Source organism: Halichoerus grypus, chromosome 2 (genome assembly GCF_964656455.1).
Source record: "Halichoerus grypus chromosome 2, mHalGry1.hap1.1, whole genome shotgun sequence".
Taxonomy (NCBI): Eukaryota; Metazoa; Chordata; class Mammalia; order Carnivora; family Phocidae; genus Halichoerus; species Halichoerus grypus.
In genome coordinates, this window is record NC_135713.1 from 189866054 (window position 1) to 189881239 (window position 15186).

Consider the following 15186-nt stretch of genomic DNA (forward strand, 5'->3'; position numbering starts at 1 on the left):
GCAGGCGCGGAGCTGGGGGGGGGGGAGCGGTGAGCAGAAGGGGGCGTGGCCTCACACTGCGCTTGTGCCGAATTCCAGCTGTAAGTGTTGTGGGGGAAATGATGTCCCGGTTGGGCTCCTCGGCCCGGCGGCAGCCGGGAGACCCGCACTGCACAGGCGCAGACCGAGCACTCGCGTCAAAAGACGAAGAGAGCGCGCGCTCCCCACGTCCTGCGAGCCGGGCTGCCAGGCATTCGTCTCCGCCGTGACTCCCGCGGGGCAGGGCTGAAGAGCGATGCCCCGGGAGATCATCACCCTGCAGCTGGGCCAGTGCGGCAACCAGAGTGAGCGAGCGAGCGAGCACCGGGCCCCTCCAGTCTCCGGTTCTGCCCCTTCGGGTCCCACCCAGTGCTTGGCATCCTCCAGTCTCCCTTTCCCTTCCATGAATCCCCTGCCCTATTGCGCATGATGAACACGTCCCAGATGGAGAGCCGCGCCTGGGCTGTGACAGCTCCCAGATCAGGTGTCTTGGGTGCAGCCTATGAGTGTGACAGCTTCTGAGCCTAACCCTGGGCTCCTGAGGCCTTGTGACTAGCAGACCCAGGCATCTCTCCCCATCCCCCAGTTGGGTTCGAGTTCTGGAAACAGCTGTGCGCCGAGCATGGTATCAGCCCCGAGGGCATCGTGGAGGAGTTCGCCACCGAGGGCACTGACCGCAAGGACGTCTTTTTCTACCAGGTGCCCCCAGCGACTTGGCCAGGGGGTCTGAGGGAAGGGCAGAGGCCTGGTAGCGGGAAACCCGCTGGGCAGAAGAGCCAGGGCGGCTGGCTGGGGGGGGGGGGGGGCGGGGGCGGGGCAGGCAGGAGCCAGAGCTGGGAGGATGGAGGACTGGGCCTTAGCTGATTGGGCCCCCTTGCTGGATGCCCCTTGACAGGCAGACGATGAGCACTACATCCCCAGGGCGGTGCTGCTGGACCTGGAGCCCCGGGTGATCCACTCCATCCTCAACTCCCCCTATGCCAAGCTCTACAACCCAGAGAACATCTACCTGTCGGAGCATGGCGGAGGGGCTGGCAACAACTGGGCCAGTGGATTCTCGCAGGTATCTGGGTGGCCATCCCAGAAACCCCTGATGTTCCCTCCCCAGGGCAAGGCAGGCTCAGGCAGCCTGGGGATTTGACTAGACCAGACTGACAATAAATAAGAGACGAAGGGATACCCTGACAAGAGGGACAGCCAGGGAGAGGTTTATGCAGACTGCAAATCATTTGCAAAATAGCTTTTTTGGGTTGAGGGTCACGGCTGAGGCTCTGCTTGAGGGTAGCAGCGGTGTCCCAGGGTAGAGTTCTTGGTGCTGAAAAGAGATACTCCCCAGAACCTTCATCCTGACCCTCCCTCCCATGTCTCTCTCTACAGGGCGAGAAAATCCACGAAGACATTTTTGACATCATAGACCGAGAAGCAGATGGAAGTGACAGCTTAGAGGTGAGGCTCTGCCCCGCTGAAGGGAAAACAAGGCTGAAAAGTGCTGGGGAAAGGTCAGGACGTACCTGAACAGGTGGTGTGATGGGGCAATTCTATTCAAAACTAATTTTTTGAGTATCCTATGTGAGATATCGAAGTAAATAAGGTACAGTACTTGTCCTCAAGGAGATCCTAATCTAGATGGCATCAGCTCCTTAGGCATGAGTCTTCCTTCCCAAGGAGTGTCAGCCTGGATGGACACAGAAGAAGCCTTGAGACATGAGTGTGTTGGGAGTGGGGAATGAGACAAGCCTGAAGCCTCTCCCCCACATCCCTGGAGACTGCCTCTCCATCCCTCCCCATGCAGGGCTTCGTGCTGTGTCATTCCATCGCTGGGGGGACAGGTTCTGGCCTGGGCTCCTACCTTCTCGAACGACTGAATGACAGGTAAGCCTGTGTTTGGGGAGAGGGCATTAGCCCTGGTTCCCTGGGTAAGGTCTTTCCTTTTTATCCCTTTTTTTCTCTTGGACTGGAAGGCCTGGCACTGTGGCTTTGAGTCATTGGTAGGAACAGAGCCTGGCCATCCAGGGAACATCTTGGAAGCAAGAACACCCAAGAGTGGGTTTGCCTAGGGAGAGGAGGGACCTTAAGGGTTTGATGGGTTTGATGCTTTAGGTTTATTCTTTTTTGACTCTGGGCTCTGAGCACTCAGTTCTGCCCTGGCCCCCCCTTTTGTACCAAGAGCTTGGTGACACTTGGAAAGGAATGGCCCTGTTAGCTCTAGAGAAGACCCAGATGGGCAGTGATGGGAGTCCTTCCAATTCACTGTGTCACGTTCCCTTTTCCCTCTTCTTCACCCCCAGGTACCCCAAGAAGCTGGTGCAGACGTACTCAGTGTTTCCCAACCAGGATGAGATGAGCGATGTGGTGGTCCAGCCCTATAACTCCCTGCTCACGCTCAAGAGGCTGACCCAGAACGCAGACTGTGTGGTAAGCACCGGAGAAGGGAGGAGGCGGCTTTGGTCCACCTCCTCAAACCAGTGAGACATGGACACCTGACCTTCGCAAGCCCCTGCCCAGAGAACAGAGGACCAACAAAGCCATACCCGGTGGCCCAAATTATGAACTAAGGACTTGACTCCAAGTTGCTTATAGTCCCTTTAGGCAGTAAGGCTCTCAAGAAAGTGTATACCCCCTGACATATGTCCCCAGTTAGCCTATTTAATGCCTATTCATGCTTAAATTCTCAGCCCAAGGGTCACTTTCTTAGTCAAATCTTCCCTGACCGCCCATTCAAGGTCAAATTCCTTTGTACGTATTTCAGGCTGTAACTGTACTTTTCTGTGAGGGGCACAGACCGTGCCTGTTTTATCCACCATGTATCTCCAGAGCCAGGCATAGTGAATGGCACATGGGGACAATCCCATTTGTTTACTGGGGAGTAGAAAAGTGTCTTGTGATGCCCCTGAGACAGTGCCCCTTTTTAAAGCTAACACACCTACGTCCTGGCTTTGGAGTTTAGAGGGGGCTAAGCTAATAACTTATCTCTCTGCCTGCTTTCTCCTCAAAAAGGTGCCGTGACCCTCTTCTGTCCCCCCCCCAGGTGGTGCTGGACAACACAGCCCTGAACCGGATCGCCACCGACCGCCTGCACATCCAGAACCCGTCTTTCTCCCAGATCAACCAGCTGGTGAGCCCCCACTCCTGGACTCCCTGGGCTGGAGCCCCCCCTCACCGGAGTGTCGTCTCGGGAAGGGAGCCCCGTCCCCGGGGCCGCGGCCCACGACGCGCGCTGCCGTCCGCAGGTGTCCACCATCATGTCAGCCAGCACTACCACCCTGCGCTACCCCGGCTACATGAACAACGACCTCATCGGCCTCATCGCCTCGCTCATCCCCACTCCCCGACTCCACTTCCTCATGACGGGCTACACCCCGCTCACCACGGACCAGTCGGTAGGAGCAGCCCCGGCAGGCCCTGCCCTCGCCTTTCTCTCCCCCCGCTGCCCCGGGAGCTGCCCTTTGAGGCCCCCAGAGGCTCTGTGCTCGGGGACTGGTACGGACCGTCCGACTCCACGCTGACCTGCTCTCCTCTCCTCTCCCCTCTGCCCCTGGCTCCCCGCAGGGCCCGGGCTCTGTGGGGTCTGTGGACGCTCCCGCACAGGGGCGTGCCCTGGCTGAGCTGAGGAGGGCTAAGAACCTCTCTCCTGGTCCCAGAGCAGAGAGGCTCAGTGTAGACCTGCGTCTCGAGACACTTCCCCAAGAGACCGCACTAGCCCGAGTCTGATGGGGCTCAGGCATCGGACTGGGCCCTGAGTGCCGGCCTGGGCCCTGGGGCCCGCTGTCCCCTCAGGTGGCCAGCGTGAGGAAGACCACGGTCCTGGATGTCATGAGGCGGCTGCTGCAGCCCAAGAACGTGATGGTGTCCACAGGCCGGGATCGCCAGACCAACCACTGCTACATCGCCATCCTCAACATCATCCAGGGGGAGGTGGACCCCACCCAGGTAGGTGAGGCCCCTTCGTGCCACCCCCGGAACCCACGGGGTAGAGGAGAGGCTACCACCACCACTGTTGTGTGTTGTGTGCACCCCCTCCCCCCAGGTCCACAAGAGTCTGCAGAGGATCCGGGAACGGAAGCTGGCCAACTTCATCCCCTGGGGCCCTGCCAGCATCCAGGTGGCCCTGTCAAGGAAGTCTCCCTACCTGCCTTCGGCCCACCGGGTCAGTGGGCTCATGATGGCCAACCACACCAGCATCTCCTCGGTGAGCCTAATCTCCTGGTCTTCTTTGACCACTCTGTTCCACTAGCCACTCTTATCATTCTGCCCCATTCCATTCCAGCCCCTTATCTCGCACTGGTTCCCATCCTGGAGATTTCTATCTCTTTCAGCTCTTTGAAAGTTCCTGCCAGCAGTATGACAAGCTGCGGAAGCGGGAGGCCTTCCTGGAGCAGTTCCGCAAGGAGGACATCTTCAAGGAGAACTTTGATGAGCTGGACACGTCCAGAGAGGTTGTGCAGGAACTCATCGACGAGTACCACGCAGCCACGCGGCCAGACTACATCTCCTGGGGCACCCAGGAGCAGTGACTTCTTCCCCACCACTTCCCCTGGACAGTAAGCACAGTCCCCATAATGCCTGGTCCCTGTGACCCAGATTCCCCTCCCCAAAAACCTTTCTAGATTCATCTCCAGCCCAGGCACTGGCCCTACTTCCTCCCTTCTCTGCCCCGACCTTTGATATGCTTGTTTAGCTCTAGTGAAGTAATAAAGCTTTGTCGTGAATATAGTCAGAGCTTGGTTGTGGATGTAGTCAGGGCTTGGTCTGTGAATATGGGGGGATGAGCCATGTTCCCTCCCAGTTCCCAGGCATGTGGCCTTTACCTGCTCTAGCTTCCTACCAGTAGTCCGGGTGTCAGTGTGGTCACTGTTTCCATTGGCATACCTGGCCTAGAACCAGGCGGCTCTACTGGAGTCAGCCCTACCTCTCAAGATTACAGAGGGTTACTGAAGTCTGCTCTGTCCTCGGTGCCTAAGCTCCTGCCCCAGGGTGGATCAGCATTACCCCAGACTCTTCCACTCAGGGAGTAGGCCGTGGGGGCTAGTGAAGGAGGGCCTGCAGCATTCTGAGCAGGTCAGGAAACCTGGGACTCTGGATTCCCAGCGCCCAAGGCTATTAGATCCTCAGGAACGCAACCCAATTCAACCTAACTTGATAAAGCAGGAGCGGAACTCAGGAGTAGGGCTGAACCCATCCTGATAAGGTGTTTGTTTATCTGTGCCAGAGAAGTTCTTGGGTCTGATCCTGCCCCAAGCTTCTCTCCATTCCAGACCCAAAGCAGTAGGCACACCGAAATGGACCCAACGAGGGCCCAGAAGCTGGACACTGGGGTAGGAGCTGGGTAGCGCCAGGCCTGATGACTCACTGCCTTCCGGCCTCGGGGACGCCAGGAGGCCACCCCTGTGCCACTCAATGGAGAAGTGAGTGTGAGTAATTGCCAGCTTCCAAAACTGCCCTGCTGCCTGCCCCACCCAGCACCCTGTGGCAGCCTGCTGGCGAGGAGGAGGTTAAATCCAGAAGGTCATGGAGGGTGGAGCCCTGTGGTGTCCAGACTCCCCTCCGTGCTGGTAAAAGCCCAGAATGTGGGCGTCCCCAGGGGTGGAGCGCTGAGCTATGGGACTCTAACTTGTCCCACTGACAACACTCCCACAGGAAGCGTTTGTGTAAATAAGGATTTTTTTTTTTTTTTGCTTCTCTTCTACAAATAAATTAAGAAACAAACTAGAAAATTGTCTGCACCCATTGCAGCCCTTGGGTGTGGGGTGTGCCCTGTCCCTGCAGGGCCAAAAGGGTCCATGGTTTCCTCAAATCTCAGAGCAGTCCAGGTCCAGGCTGGAGGCAGAAGGGAGGTCGTGACCTCTTGGCAGGCTCAGTCCTGCAGCTGCCCCAAACAACCAGACTGTCCCTGGGGCTCGTCCAGGCCCGGGTGCTGGCTGGGAGGGGAGGTGTCTGGCAGGTCTTGGCATGGAGGAGAAGGGCTGCTGCAAGGCCTCTCGGGGGAGGGATTGGGCAAGTAGGCATTCACCAGCTGCATGATCTCTTCCACCTAAGAGAGGGCAGAGGTCAGAGGGCAGTAGGGGCCACTGGGTTCTCCTTTGTCTCATCTTCCACCCAGGCTCCTGACCAGGGCCTTCCGAGAGCTGCCCCCCTGCAACCTTTCCCTCCTCACCACAGCGCTCTCCCTCACTCATTATGCGCCAGTCACACTTGTGTCTTTCTGCTTCTCCAGGATGCTGTTGTCCTCTCAGGGCCTTTCCACCTGCAATATCCTCTACCTGGAATGCTGTTGCCCAGATCTTCCTGTGGCTAGCCTAAATGTCACCTCCAGTATCCCTTCCTGACTGTCCTACCTAATGCTATGACTCCTTCCAATCTCTTCGTGTCACCCCACCCTTACCTTGGTAGCATTTATTCCTGTCTTATATAGTTTTCGATTCCTTCTGGAGTGTCTGACAGCCTGCTCTAATGTAAGCGCCTTGAGCTTGTCTTTGATCACTGCTGGATCCCCGGTGCCTAGAGCTGTACCCGGTTCAGTGTTTAATAAAATGTTTCTTGACATCCTTTCCCTTCCTTCCTCCTTCCACACCCTCTTCCCACTCACCTGGGGGCTCTGCAGGAGGAGCTGGCTCTCTCCCACCCTCAGTGCCAGGGTGTGGGGGCCCATTAGCTGGCAGGCGGCCACATGGCCATAGCTGACACTGTGGACGGGCTCTGTCTCACCGGGCCGGGAGAGGGACATGGCCTTGGCCCCCAAGCCCAGGCATAGCTTCTGTGGAGTGCCCCCACCAGGCTCCTACGGACAGATAGGTAGAGTCAGGGTGGAAGGAGGGGACCCCGCAGCATTATTTTTGGTGGTGGTGGGGGCGATGGCTGTGAGCAGGGAGTTTCCCCGTCCCCTCTGTGATCCACACTGCATGTGTGGAGGGGCTTAAGGCTCCGGAGAGGTGAGAGCCCAAGGGCCAGTGTGACTCCTGGGGTTTGGGAGGGGCAGCTGTGCTGGGCGGGGGGAGTGAAACGACCCACAGTGGGGCCTGTGGCTCTGGGGCAGAGGTGTAGGGCTTGGGCCGCCAGAGTCCCCTCTCCCTTCTCCCCCTCACCGTGCTCAGCTCCAGAACGTCATACCGAGCAGCGCCGAACCCTGGACACTGCGCCGCCAGAGCCAGGTAGGCAGCCATGGCCTCAGCTCGGCCCATGCCCCGTAGCCGCTTCCAGCCGCCCAGCACAGCGGCCGCCCTGCCGGCGCCACCGCCTCCCTCGCGGGCCGCGCTTCCCGCCGTGCCGCCGGCCCCGCCGCCGCCGCCGCGCCGGGTCCGCTCCGCGCGCCTCTTGGCCAGGCCCGGGCTCCAGATCGCCCCGGCCAGCAGGGCGGCGGAGGGCGGAGGCCTGGGGACGGGGCGGGGAGGGTCCTCCCGCGGCGGGGCGGAGGGCGGCAGCAGGCGGTCCAGGCGCGGCAGGGGCGCCCTCGGGGAGAAGTCTCGGTGCAGGCTCTGCAGACGCAGCGCCGCCAGGGCGCGCAGCGTGTCGTCGGGCGGGGGCGGCCGGCCGCGCAGCAGCAGAGCGTGAGCCTAGGAGGAGGCACCGGGTGTCAGCGCGGGAGGGGCGGCGAACAGCCCCGGGGGTGCAAAATCTGAGGTCTGGGTCCGAGTAAAGCCTCCCGCGAGGTTGCCGTAACTGTTAAATGTGACGGCTCGGAAAGCGAGGGGTTCAGTCCGGGGGGGGGAGGGGTCTTTGGGGGGGGTGAATTCCGGAGATGCTCACCTGCTCAAAGAGGAAAGGCAGTTCGTGACCGTCTGGGGACAGCCCCTCAGGGTGCAGGGGCCCGTGAAGACGCAGACATAGTCTCCAACCAGAGTCCGGCGAGTCGTCTAGCGCGGCTTCCTCCGCCGCCAAACTGCAGAAGAGATGAGGACTGGATGCCAGGCAGAAGCGGGACCCCCTCCAAGGCGCTGGACACCGCTGGCGGGGGTGGGGGGAGGAGCGCGACCATGCTGGGGGCGGGGCCAGATGTCTGGGACGCCTGGAAACCCGACAGCAAACCGCCCGAGGGCAGGGCCCCTCTGTGAACCAGCAAACGTGACTGTGCAGGGCAAGTGGCCAGCGCTCGCAAAACGTTTGCACAGGGATTGACCGGAGCTGAGAGGCAGATGGGTTAACGGAGAGCGGGGCTGGGGCTGGACATTTACTTCTCAAACCTGGTGAGCACGTCGGCCATGAGAGTACCCCCAGCCAGGGCTCGCTCCTGGGCTCCTCGCTGCTCGTACAGCGCGAATGCGTTGCGGCTCCCGGCCAAGCCCAGCCGCCCCACCAGCTCTCGAGCAACCTGGGGCGGAGGAGGAATGGGAGGAAAGTCAGGCCGCGCCGGGGTCTCGCCAACTGGAGAGCTCTTTCAGGTCTCCAGGTCCCGACACTCCTCCTCCCCCTCCCCCTCCTTACGCAAATGATGCATCTCAGACTTGGGCAAACCTAGAGCCCAGGCATCAGGACAGCCGGGCATGGGAAGCTGGGAGGAGGGGTTGAGGTTTCAGGGGTCTTTTCTCGCCTTACCTCGCCCGCCGTGGTGTGGGAGTCTATGGTCACAGGGCAGGCACCAGCCCCCGGACAGTGCACGGTGCATAAGAGCTCCTGCCGTCGGCTCAGCGCTGAAATCTCTGCCAGCGAAGGCACCAGCTCCCGGCCGCGCGTCCGGCCCAGCGCTTTCCTGATGAAGCGCGCGTAGGCCGCCAGTTCTGTGTCCGGGAGCGCCTGCTCCGTCCTGGGTTAGGGAAGACCCGAGGGTCAGTGCTCAGAGGGCTTTCCTTCTCCCTCTCCCTCTCGCCTTCTTATCGTCTCGTTTCTTTCCTCTCATGGATTCCCTCCCTTCCAACTCAAGTTGCTTGAAGGTAGCCACCAGCTCTCTTCTGAATCTACCCTTGGAGCACTGCATGGAGCTGAATTACTTTCAAAGGCCCTGACAGCTCTCTCCGAACCTCCCCCTCCCACTTGCCAAAGTCTCCCTGATCCTCCTTCGAGATGAAATCCAAAATCCAGTCCCATCCCGCTGTGCAACCTAAAAGCCCTGGCTGGACTGCCTCAGCCCGGAGGAAAAGCAGCCCTTAGTAATTCCTCTTGCCCAAAGGGGGGCGCCTCTTGTAATTCCTCCGCCCGAAAGTGGGATATGATCTTGTCGTTCCCACAAAGACGCTGTACATATTAGCAGCGGTCAAGTCTCTTCCCTTCTTTGGCTGCAAGTTCTCCACCCGCCAATTTGGCAAGGCCTGTCATTCTCTCCCAGCCCTGTAGCTCCCTCCGCGCCCCTCCCCCTCACCTCTCCAGATGCCCCAGGAGGTGCCCCCGCACAGCTCCCCCGGGCCGGAAGGTGCAGCTCATGCAGGTGAGGAGCTGCCAGTACCGAAGGGCCGCGGGGTCTTGGGTAGCTGGGGGCCCGGGGGGCCCTGCGGGGCCCGAGGTCTGCTTAGCCAGCTGCAGGAAGAGCTCGTCGCGGAGCGCGGGCAGGTCCCGGCAGGTCTGGAGCACACCCTGCATCAGGGGCCCGGGGCGCCGCGCCCCCTCGAGCGCCTGCAGCGCCAGGAACAGCCGCACCGCCTCCTCGCGCAAGGGCGCGTAGCCCGGACCTGCGGGAGGGGGGGGGCGGAGGGACGGTTTGGAGAGGGGACACAGAGCTGGGCCCTGGAAGGAAGGCATGAACCAGGGAAAGGTCAGAGGGAGTGTAAGGGGACAGGGGGTGGCAAGGAGGGGAGAGTACGAAGGACAGGAAGAGTGAAGGGAAAGCAGTGGTCCCCACAGAGCCTCCCAGGCCCCTCCCCGTCCGGAGCCCCTAAGGCTGCACTCTGAGTTAGTGAGCTACAGGGGTTGACTAAAGGACACAGGTTCAGACCCCAGATTCTGTAATTGGGCACTAAGAGCCATCACCATGGGCCAGAAAACAGGCTGGACCAGGAGTCGGGAAACAAGGGTTCTTCTCCCAGCTCCCCTTAATCTTCTAGTTTTAGAACCGGGACTGGTCACTATTCATTTCTGGGAAGAGATATAGCTGGATGAGGCCAGCACATTCTCCCAAAGTGCTGGCTTTTCCAGCACTTGTAAACATAGTATGACAGGGGCTCAAGAGTATAATGAAAAACAGAGTGTAAAAACTCATGAAGGAGTATCGGTAGTCAGAATGAGACCCATAGAGAAGGGGGTCAAAGGGGGCCTTTTTTCCTGTGCCGGCTTTCCTCTCCTCCACCTGGGTATCAGTCTGGTCAGCTTCCATTCTCAGCCCTTTGAAAAGTGAGGGGCTGGGCGCCTTTTGGACTTCTAAGTCCTTGTCAAGTGAGGCATTCAGATTCCCCGTCCAAGGGACTGGAGCCATGCCACCACTCACCTGGGGCGCTGACACCGTAGGGCAGGGGCAGGAGTGGAGCATACAAGGCCCCACTGGTGTGCCTCAGAATTGGGTTCCGTCGGTAAATAAGGGCCACGGCCTCCGGGTCCCCACAACTCTCCTAGAAGCCAGGGAAGGGAGTCACAGGGATGGAAAAAGGGGCTCCCCATGAACTCAGAAAGCTTCTGGGTCCACCACCCTCCTCTTTCTCCATGAAGTCCCCTCTTTCACACCTGAATATCCCTAAGCAGCAGCTGGGTAGGGGTCTCCAGCGGCGCCTTGGAGGCGATCACTTCTCGCAGCGCCACCCCCCAGCGTTCGGCCTCGGCCTGGCGGGGGGAGCAGAGCCGGACGCTGTGCTTCCGGCCCGACACGGTCACTGACCACAGACCTGGGAAAAAGAGGCGGTGGAGGGCAATCAGGGCCGGCTGGGGCCGATGCGCAGGGAGGTACAAGAATCCCCACGAAGTCTCACCGGTCTCCTTGGGACGGCGCTCCGGGCCGGTCACCGAGCACAAGCTGGTGAGCACGAGGCTCCCGAGGCGCCGCGCCCCCTTCCCGCCGCTACTGAACTGGTCCAGGGAGTCCCGGGTGAGCACGAACCAGGCCCGGCGCGGGGGCAACCAGGGCCGAGCCCCTCCTCCGCGGGGCTCTCTGTACAGCCAACCTGGGGGAGGGGAGGGAGAAAAAGGGGGTGAGCAGGAGAAGACGTTATCCCCTGGAGGGTTGGGATTGAGACTTCCAGGGTGCATAAGGTGGGTCCCCACCTTTCACGACGACGTCCGGGTCCTCCTCAGGCGGCCCCTTCTCCGGGATGAGGCTCCGTGTCTCCTCCCAGCTCTGCAGCCTGGGCCAGAGGGGAGGGAGGGTTGGGCGAGGCTGTCGGTCCCGCACCCCGCCTCCAGGGGGCTCCTCAGTCGGGGCTCCCCAGACCGCGAGGGGAGCCTGCTCCTGGCCTGGACACCCCTCCCCCAGGCTGTGGGAACCGCTGGGCCGTTCTGACCTCGCACCAGAAATAGCCCAGACCCCCCCTTTCTCCCCGCGCCCCCAGTCGGACCGCCCCGCCGGGACCCCGGCCAAACCACAGCGTCCGGCGTAAGGCCTCTCCCTTATTGCACAACTGCGGAGGGAAGACAGCGAGGATTGGGGTCCCGGGAACAGGCTGGGGGCTTCATACCCTGAGACGCAGGGGCCGAGCTCACCTGTCTGAGACCGGCCCGCTCCTCACCGGCTGAGTGAGCGTCACGTCCAGGGGGCCCTGGGGAAACAGGCGGGGGCAGCCCTCAGGATCACAGCCGTCAGCGCAGGATGCCCGTGGCTTCTGCCCCCCGGACAGCGCTGCTCAGGGAATTGAGGGATCAAGGAGTGGGGTCGTGACTGTGAGGGAGAGAGCTGAAGCCAGGAGGTAGCCCCTTCTGCCAATCTCTACAGAACAGCCCCAGCTAAGAAGTCAAGGCTCCCGCCTTGTCTCTGTTCCCCTTTGAAGATTTAAATCAGGGCTGGATAGGGTGGAAAGAGCACTGTGCAGGGAGTCCAGTCGGGAGACCTGGGTTCTAGTAACAGTCTGACCACTAACTCGAACCACTGACTGGCTGTGGAACCTTCACAGATCCTCTCAGTCTTTGGGCCCTAGCTTCCCCATCTTCAAAAAGAGAGAGGTGGATGGAGCTCCTTCTTGTTGGAAGTCATCCCCTCCTCCTCATTTTCCCTTCATTAGCTGGCAGACAGGCAGGTGGTGGGCACAGAGGTGGATGAAGGGAAGAGGGACTCCTTCAGTGTATGGCTTTCTCCAAGAACGTCTTATGCCCTCCCACAGACACCCCTGAAACTCAACGGTAAGCAGAGACCCTCCCCCTTTGCTAGGGCTCAGGAAGGGCAGGCTGAAAACTGGCACACACTCTCCAGGGGAGATACAGTTCAGGATTTTGCCCTTCTCCCCCCTGCCCTGGAACTTCAACAGGAGACTGGGGTCTGAGAGAGTCCAAAAACCCGTCCAGGAGCCAGGTCAGGCAGGAACTGTGCCATGGTCCCATTGCGCCCAGACTGTTAAAGCCAGGACGGGGAGGTGGGGGAGGGGGGACAGGGACACCTGTCCCCAAGCTCGGGGGAGGGGGGTGGAGGTGGAGCATGAGGGAGGCAATGGCGTGGTTCACAGAGCCGACCCTGCCCAGGCTGGAAGCTTGGGGACGCCTGGGTCCTGTGCCTTCCTGGGATGCAGATCCACCTCTTTTCTGGAGGGTCCAAGAGGAGTTCTCAGCCACACCATCGCGGGGGCAGGTGCTGACCACTCTCTTAGACCAAGTCTCCTAATGGCAGTCCCCTGCTTCCCTCCCTCCACCCCCCTCTATATTTATCCGCCCTCCGCCTCCGCCAGGTGCTGGCGCCGGCCCCAGCGGCGCAGCCCGCCCCACCCGGGCACCGAGCCACCGGGCCTGCTGGGGACCCCTGAGCGGGGGATGGGAGCCTGACCCAGGCCATAGCACACGGGAGTCTGGTTGCGGGTGTGCAGGGGAATCCGGGAGGGGACCTCAGGGGATGGAGGTCTTCCAGACCAATCGAGCCTCAGTTTCCCCACGGGGAGATTCCACAAAACCGGGGAGCCAAGTGTCCCTCACCATCCCCTCAGGGATTCCCCAGGAGCCTCACCAGGGAGGGCCGAGAGTTCTGTCTTGAGTGGCAGGGTAATGACGAGGGGTCCTCGAAGAGTCGTGGCCCCCAGCTCCCTCTCCGTGGGGTCCCTGCCACGGACCCCAATCTGAGGATGCTTTCTCCCCCTCTCCCAGGTCCCCGCGGCGGGAGCTCCGGCATCTGGCCCCAGCACTCAGCGCTCACGAACTGGGAGCGGAGCGGACCCAGGCGTCCGAGCCGCCCAGCCGGCCTCGCCACATTCCTCGGCGCTGGCGGAGGCGGAAGGAGACGGGATGGGACGCGGGCCCGGCGGGGAAGGGAGAGGCAGGGCCAGGTCGGGCCACGCGTGACGCCTCCCCTGCCTCGGGGCCCCTAGCAGGTGGACAGCGCCCAGCATGTGGCGCGAGGCCCACAGGCACATCCCGAGTAGGGCTGCTCCTTGAGCTCCCGGGGGCTCCTGGCCCCCCAGGCAAAAACCTCTCCCACGTCCCCGTCCGCCAAGAGCACGGCGTTTGGCTGGAGTCTGGAGCAGGATCAGACGTGACGGCCGCTTGTAGTGAGAGAGATTGAGACAAGGCTCCAAATCCCCAGGGACTTACCCTCCCGCCGCCCGCTGGACTCGGGGTCCGCAGCTCAAAGGTCTCCTCGTCCTCGTCCTCGTCCCCGTCCCCGCTAAGCTCGCCGTCCCCGTAGTCCCGGTGCAGAAGAGTAAAGCCTCGACGGCAGCAGAGGAGCCACCACAATCCCCCGGGGAGAGGCATCCGGGCGAGCAGCCGGGGGATGGGGGCGCGGGCAGCCGGGCCGAGCTGCAGGGGGTCGGAGAAACTGGCGGGGCTCCGACCCCAGCGGGGGAATGATGCGGCGGGAGGAGGGGAAGGGAGAGGGGGACAAGGAGGAGGCAGTGTCTGGCGCTAGGGTGCAAGGGGTCGCTTGCTAGAGCCTGCGGGGGGCTCGGGGTCTGGGCCCCCGGAGGGGGAGGGGGAAAGAGTCCAGGGCTGGGGGGGCAGCAATGTCCGGAGCTGGGAAGTAGTGTCCGTTGTAGTGTCCAGCCCTGTGGGGGGCAGTGTCCGGTGCAATGTCCGAGGTGGGCAGTTGTCCAAGCTCCAGGGAGGGTCGTGTCCGGTAGGGTGTCCGGTGGCCGGGGCCCGGGCCGCGCGCGCTGCGCTCCCTGCAGCCCCGGGACTGGCGCGCTAGGGGCGCGAGCACAGCGCCGGGACCCCGCCTCCCCAACCCCCTCCCCTCGGAGGCCCCCCCCACCTTTCCCTCTTCTTTCTCTCCTCCCTTCTTTACAGGGCAGGGTGCAGTTTTCGTCACAGCCTCTCCTGCCCAATCCCTGTGCCTGGCGCCGGGCGCGGCCACCAATCAGGCCACTGAAACCGCGGCGGGTTGCATCATGTGCCCCTGGCTTGGTGACAGCGGGGAGGAGCAGAGGAATAAGGAGGGAGGGGGCGGTGCGATGTCAGCCACGCCCCCGTCCCTGAGGTCGGACGCGGAGTGCTAGTGATGTCACGGAAGCCCGCCTTCATGCCCTTGTTTTAACTCTTGGCTCACCAACCAACAGATTAAAGACCCTCTGGAGACGGAGCTTTGGAGAACGAAGGGCATAGGGCATAGAGGAAGGCCCCGACTGCTGCTCTCTCAACCCCTGTCTCGTCTCAGGGTCCCTGAGAAAGGAAAGATCTTCGGCTGCCTGCGCCGGGCACAGCTCTAGAGGCGGCCCTCCGTCCCTGGATGGAGTAGTCCAATTCTTTGGTCTGAGTCACCTCCTTTTTAAGGTGAAGAAACTGAGGCAGAGACTCGGGGAAGTGCAGACCCAGGTCGGAAATAAAACCTAATTTTGAGCGCACAGCTCACTGAACTCCAGTGGGGAGAGTGATTTAAGATTCAAGGCAATTCTGCGGTCTTGGAATAGAGTGGAGGCCTCTCAGGGTGAATAGCCTGAGGTTCTGTGTCGGAAGGGGTTAAGCGAGGCGCTAAAAGGACGGGGCGGGGCGGGGCCGGGCCGCGGACGGGGCGGGGCCAGGGCGGTCGCGGGCGCGCGCGTGCGTTGCTGACTCAGCGGCGATTCCCGCGGTCTCCGGTGGAGGGTTCCAGGTTGGCCCCCCGTGGCTGGCTTGTAGGACCTTTGGGAGATCAGCGCCATCTCCGGGCCTTCCCCGGATCCTGTCTCCTGGTGGCGGTGGCTTTCGGTC

General features: G+C 61.5%; 2 protein-coding genes across 8 annotated transcripts; one reads left to right on the top strand and one right to left on the bottom strand.

Moving 5' to 3' along the window:
* The first annotated feature begins 75 nt into the window (after positions 1–75).
* Positions 76–6566, top strand: LOC118537770 (tubulin gamma-2 chain). Of its 4 annotated transcripts, none has more exons than XM_078065759.1 (12): positions 76–323; positions 605–717; positions 914–1081; positions 1396–1464; positions 1811–1890; positions 2307–2433; positions 3047–3133; positions 3249–3398; positions 3796–3948; positions 4046–4207; positions 4335–4559; positions 5228–6566. In XM_078065759.1, the coding sequence occupies exons 1-11, from the start codon at positions 275–277 to the stop codon at positions 4530–4532; spliced, it is 1356 nt and encodes a 451-aa protein (XP_077921885.1). In that variant the 5' UTR covers positions 76–274; the 3' UTR covers positions 4533–4559; positions 5228–6566. The 4 variants fall into 4 exon arrangements, with proteins under 4 accessions (XP_077921885.1, XP_077921886.1, XP_077921887.1 ...); XM_078065760.1 differs by having other exon boundaries at positions 77–323; positions 5274–6566; XM_078065761.1 differs by having other exon boundaries at positions 77–323; positions 6233–6566.
* On the bottom strand, positions 5662–14339 carry PLEKHH3 (pleckstrin homology, MyTH4 and FERM domain containing H3). Of its 4 annotated transcripts, XM_036095467.2 has the most exons (14): positions 13594–13674; positions 13013–13263; positions 11569–11624; positions 11134–11213; positions 10842–11033; positions 10600–10757; positions 10367–10487; positions 9308–9614; positions 8548–8755; positions 8187–8323; positions 7762–7894; positions 7101–7568; positions 6605–6796; positions 5662–6049 (listed from the first exon to the last, which is right to left on the bottom strand). In XM_036095467.2, exons 2-14 carry the CDS (start codon positions 13172–13174, stop codon positions 5873–5875), a joined length of 2391 nt encoding a protein of 796 aa, XP_035951360.1. In that variant the 5' UTR covers positions 13175–13263; positions 13594–13674; the 3' UTR covers positions 5662–5872. The 4 variants fall into 4 exon arrangements, 3 of the variants coding, with proteins under 3 accessions (XP_035951360.1, XP_035951361.1, XP_035951359.1); XM_036095468.2 differs by lacking the exon at positions 13013–13263 and having other exon boundaries at positions 8196–8323; positions 13594–14334; XM_036095466.2 differs by lacking the exon at positions 13013–13263 and having other exon boundaries at positions 13594–14334.
* Between the last annotated feature and the right edge of the window lie 847 nt (positions 14340–15186).

Excerpts from the sequence above, each read along its gene's own strand:
- PLEKHH3 (XM_036095466.2), bottom strand. The coding sequence starts at position 13,755 with ATGCCTCTCCCCGGGGGATTGTGGTGGCTCCTCTGCTGCCGTCGAGGC. Across the intron at positions 11,034-11,133 it reads CCCGGACGTCGTCGTGAAAG|GTTGGCTGTACAGAGAGCCC; the intron begins GTGGGGACCCAC and ends CCCCTCCCCCAG. Across the intron at positions 6,050-6,604 it reads TCCTCCTGCAGAGCCCCCAG|GTGGAAGAGATCATGCAGCT; the intron begins GTGAGTGGGAAG and ends GCCCTCTCTTAG.
- LOC118537770 (XM_078065759.1), top strand. The coding sequence starts at position 275 with ATGCCCCGGGAGATCATCACCCTGCAGCTGGGCCAGTGCGGCAACCAG. Across the intron at positions 324-604 it reads GGGCCAGTGCGGCAACCAGA|TTGGGTTCGAGTTCTGGAAA; the intron begins GTGAGCGAGCGA and ends CCCATCCCCCAG. Across the intron at positions 4,208-4,334 it reads ACCACACCAGCATCTCCTCG|CTCTTTGAAAGTTCCTGCCA; the intron begins GTGAGCCTAATC and ends TATCTCTTTCAG.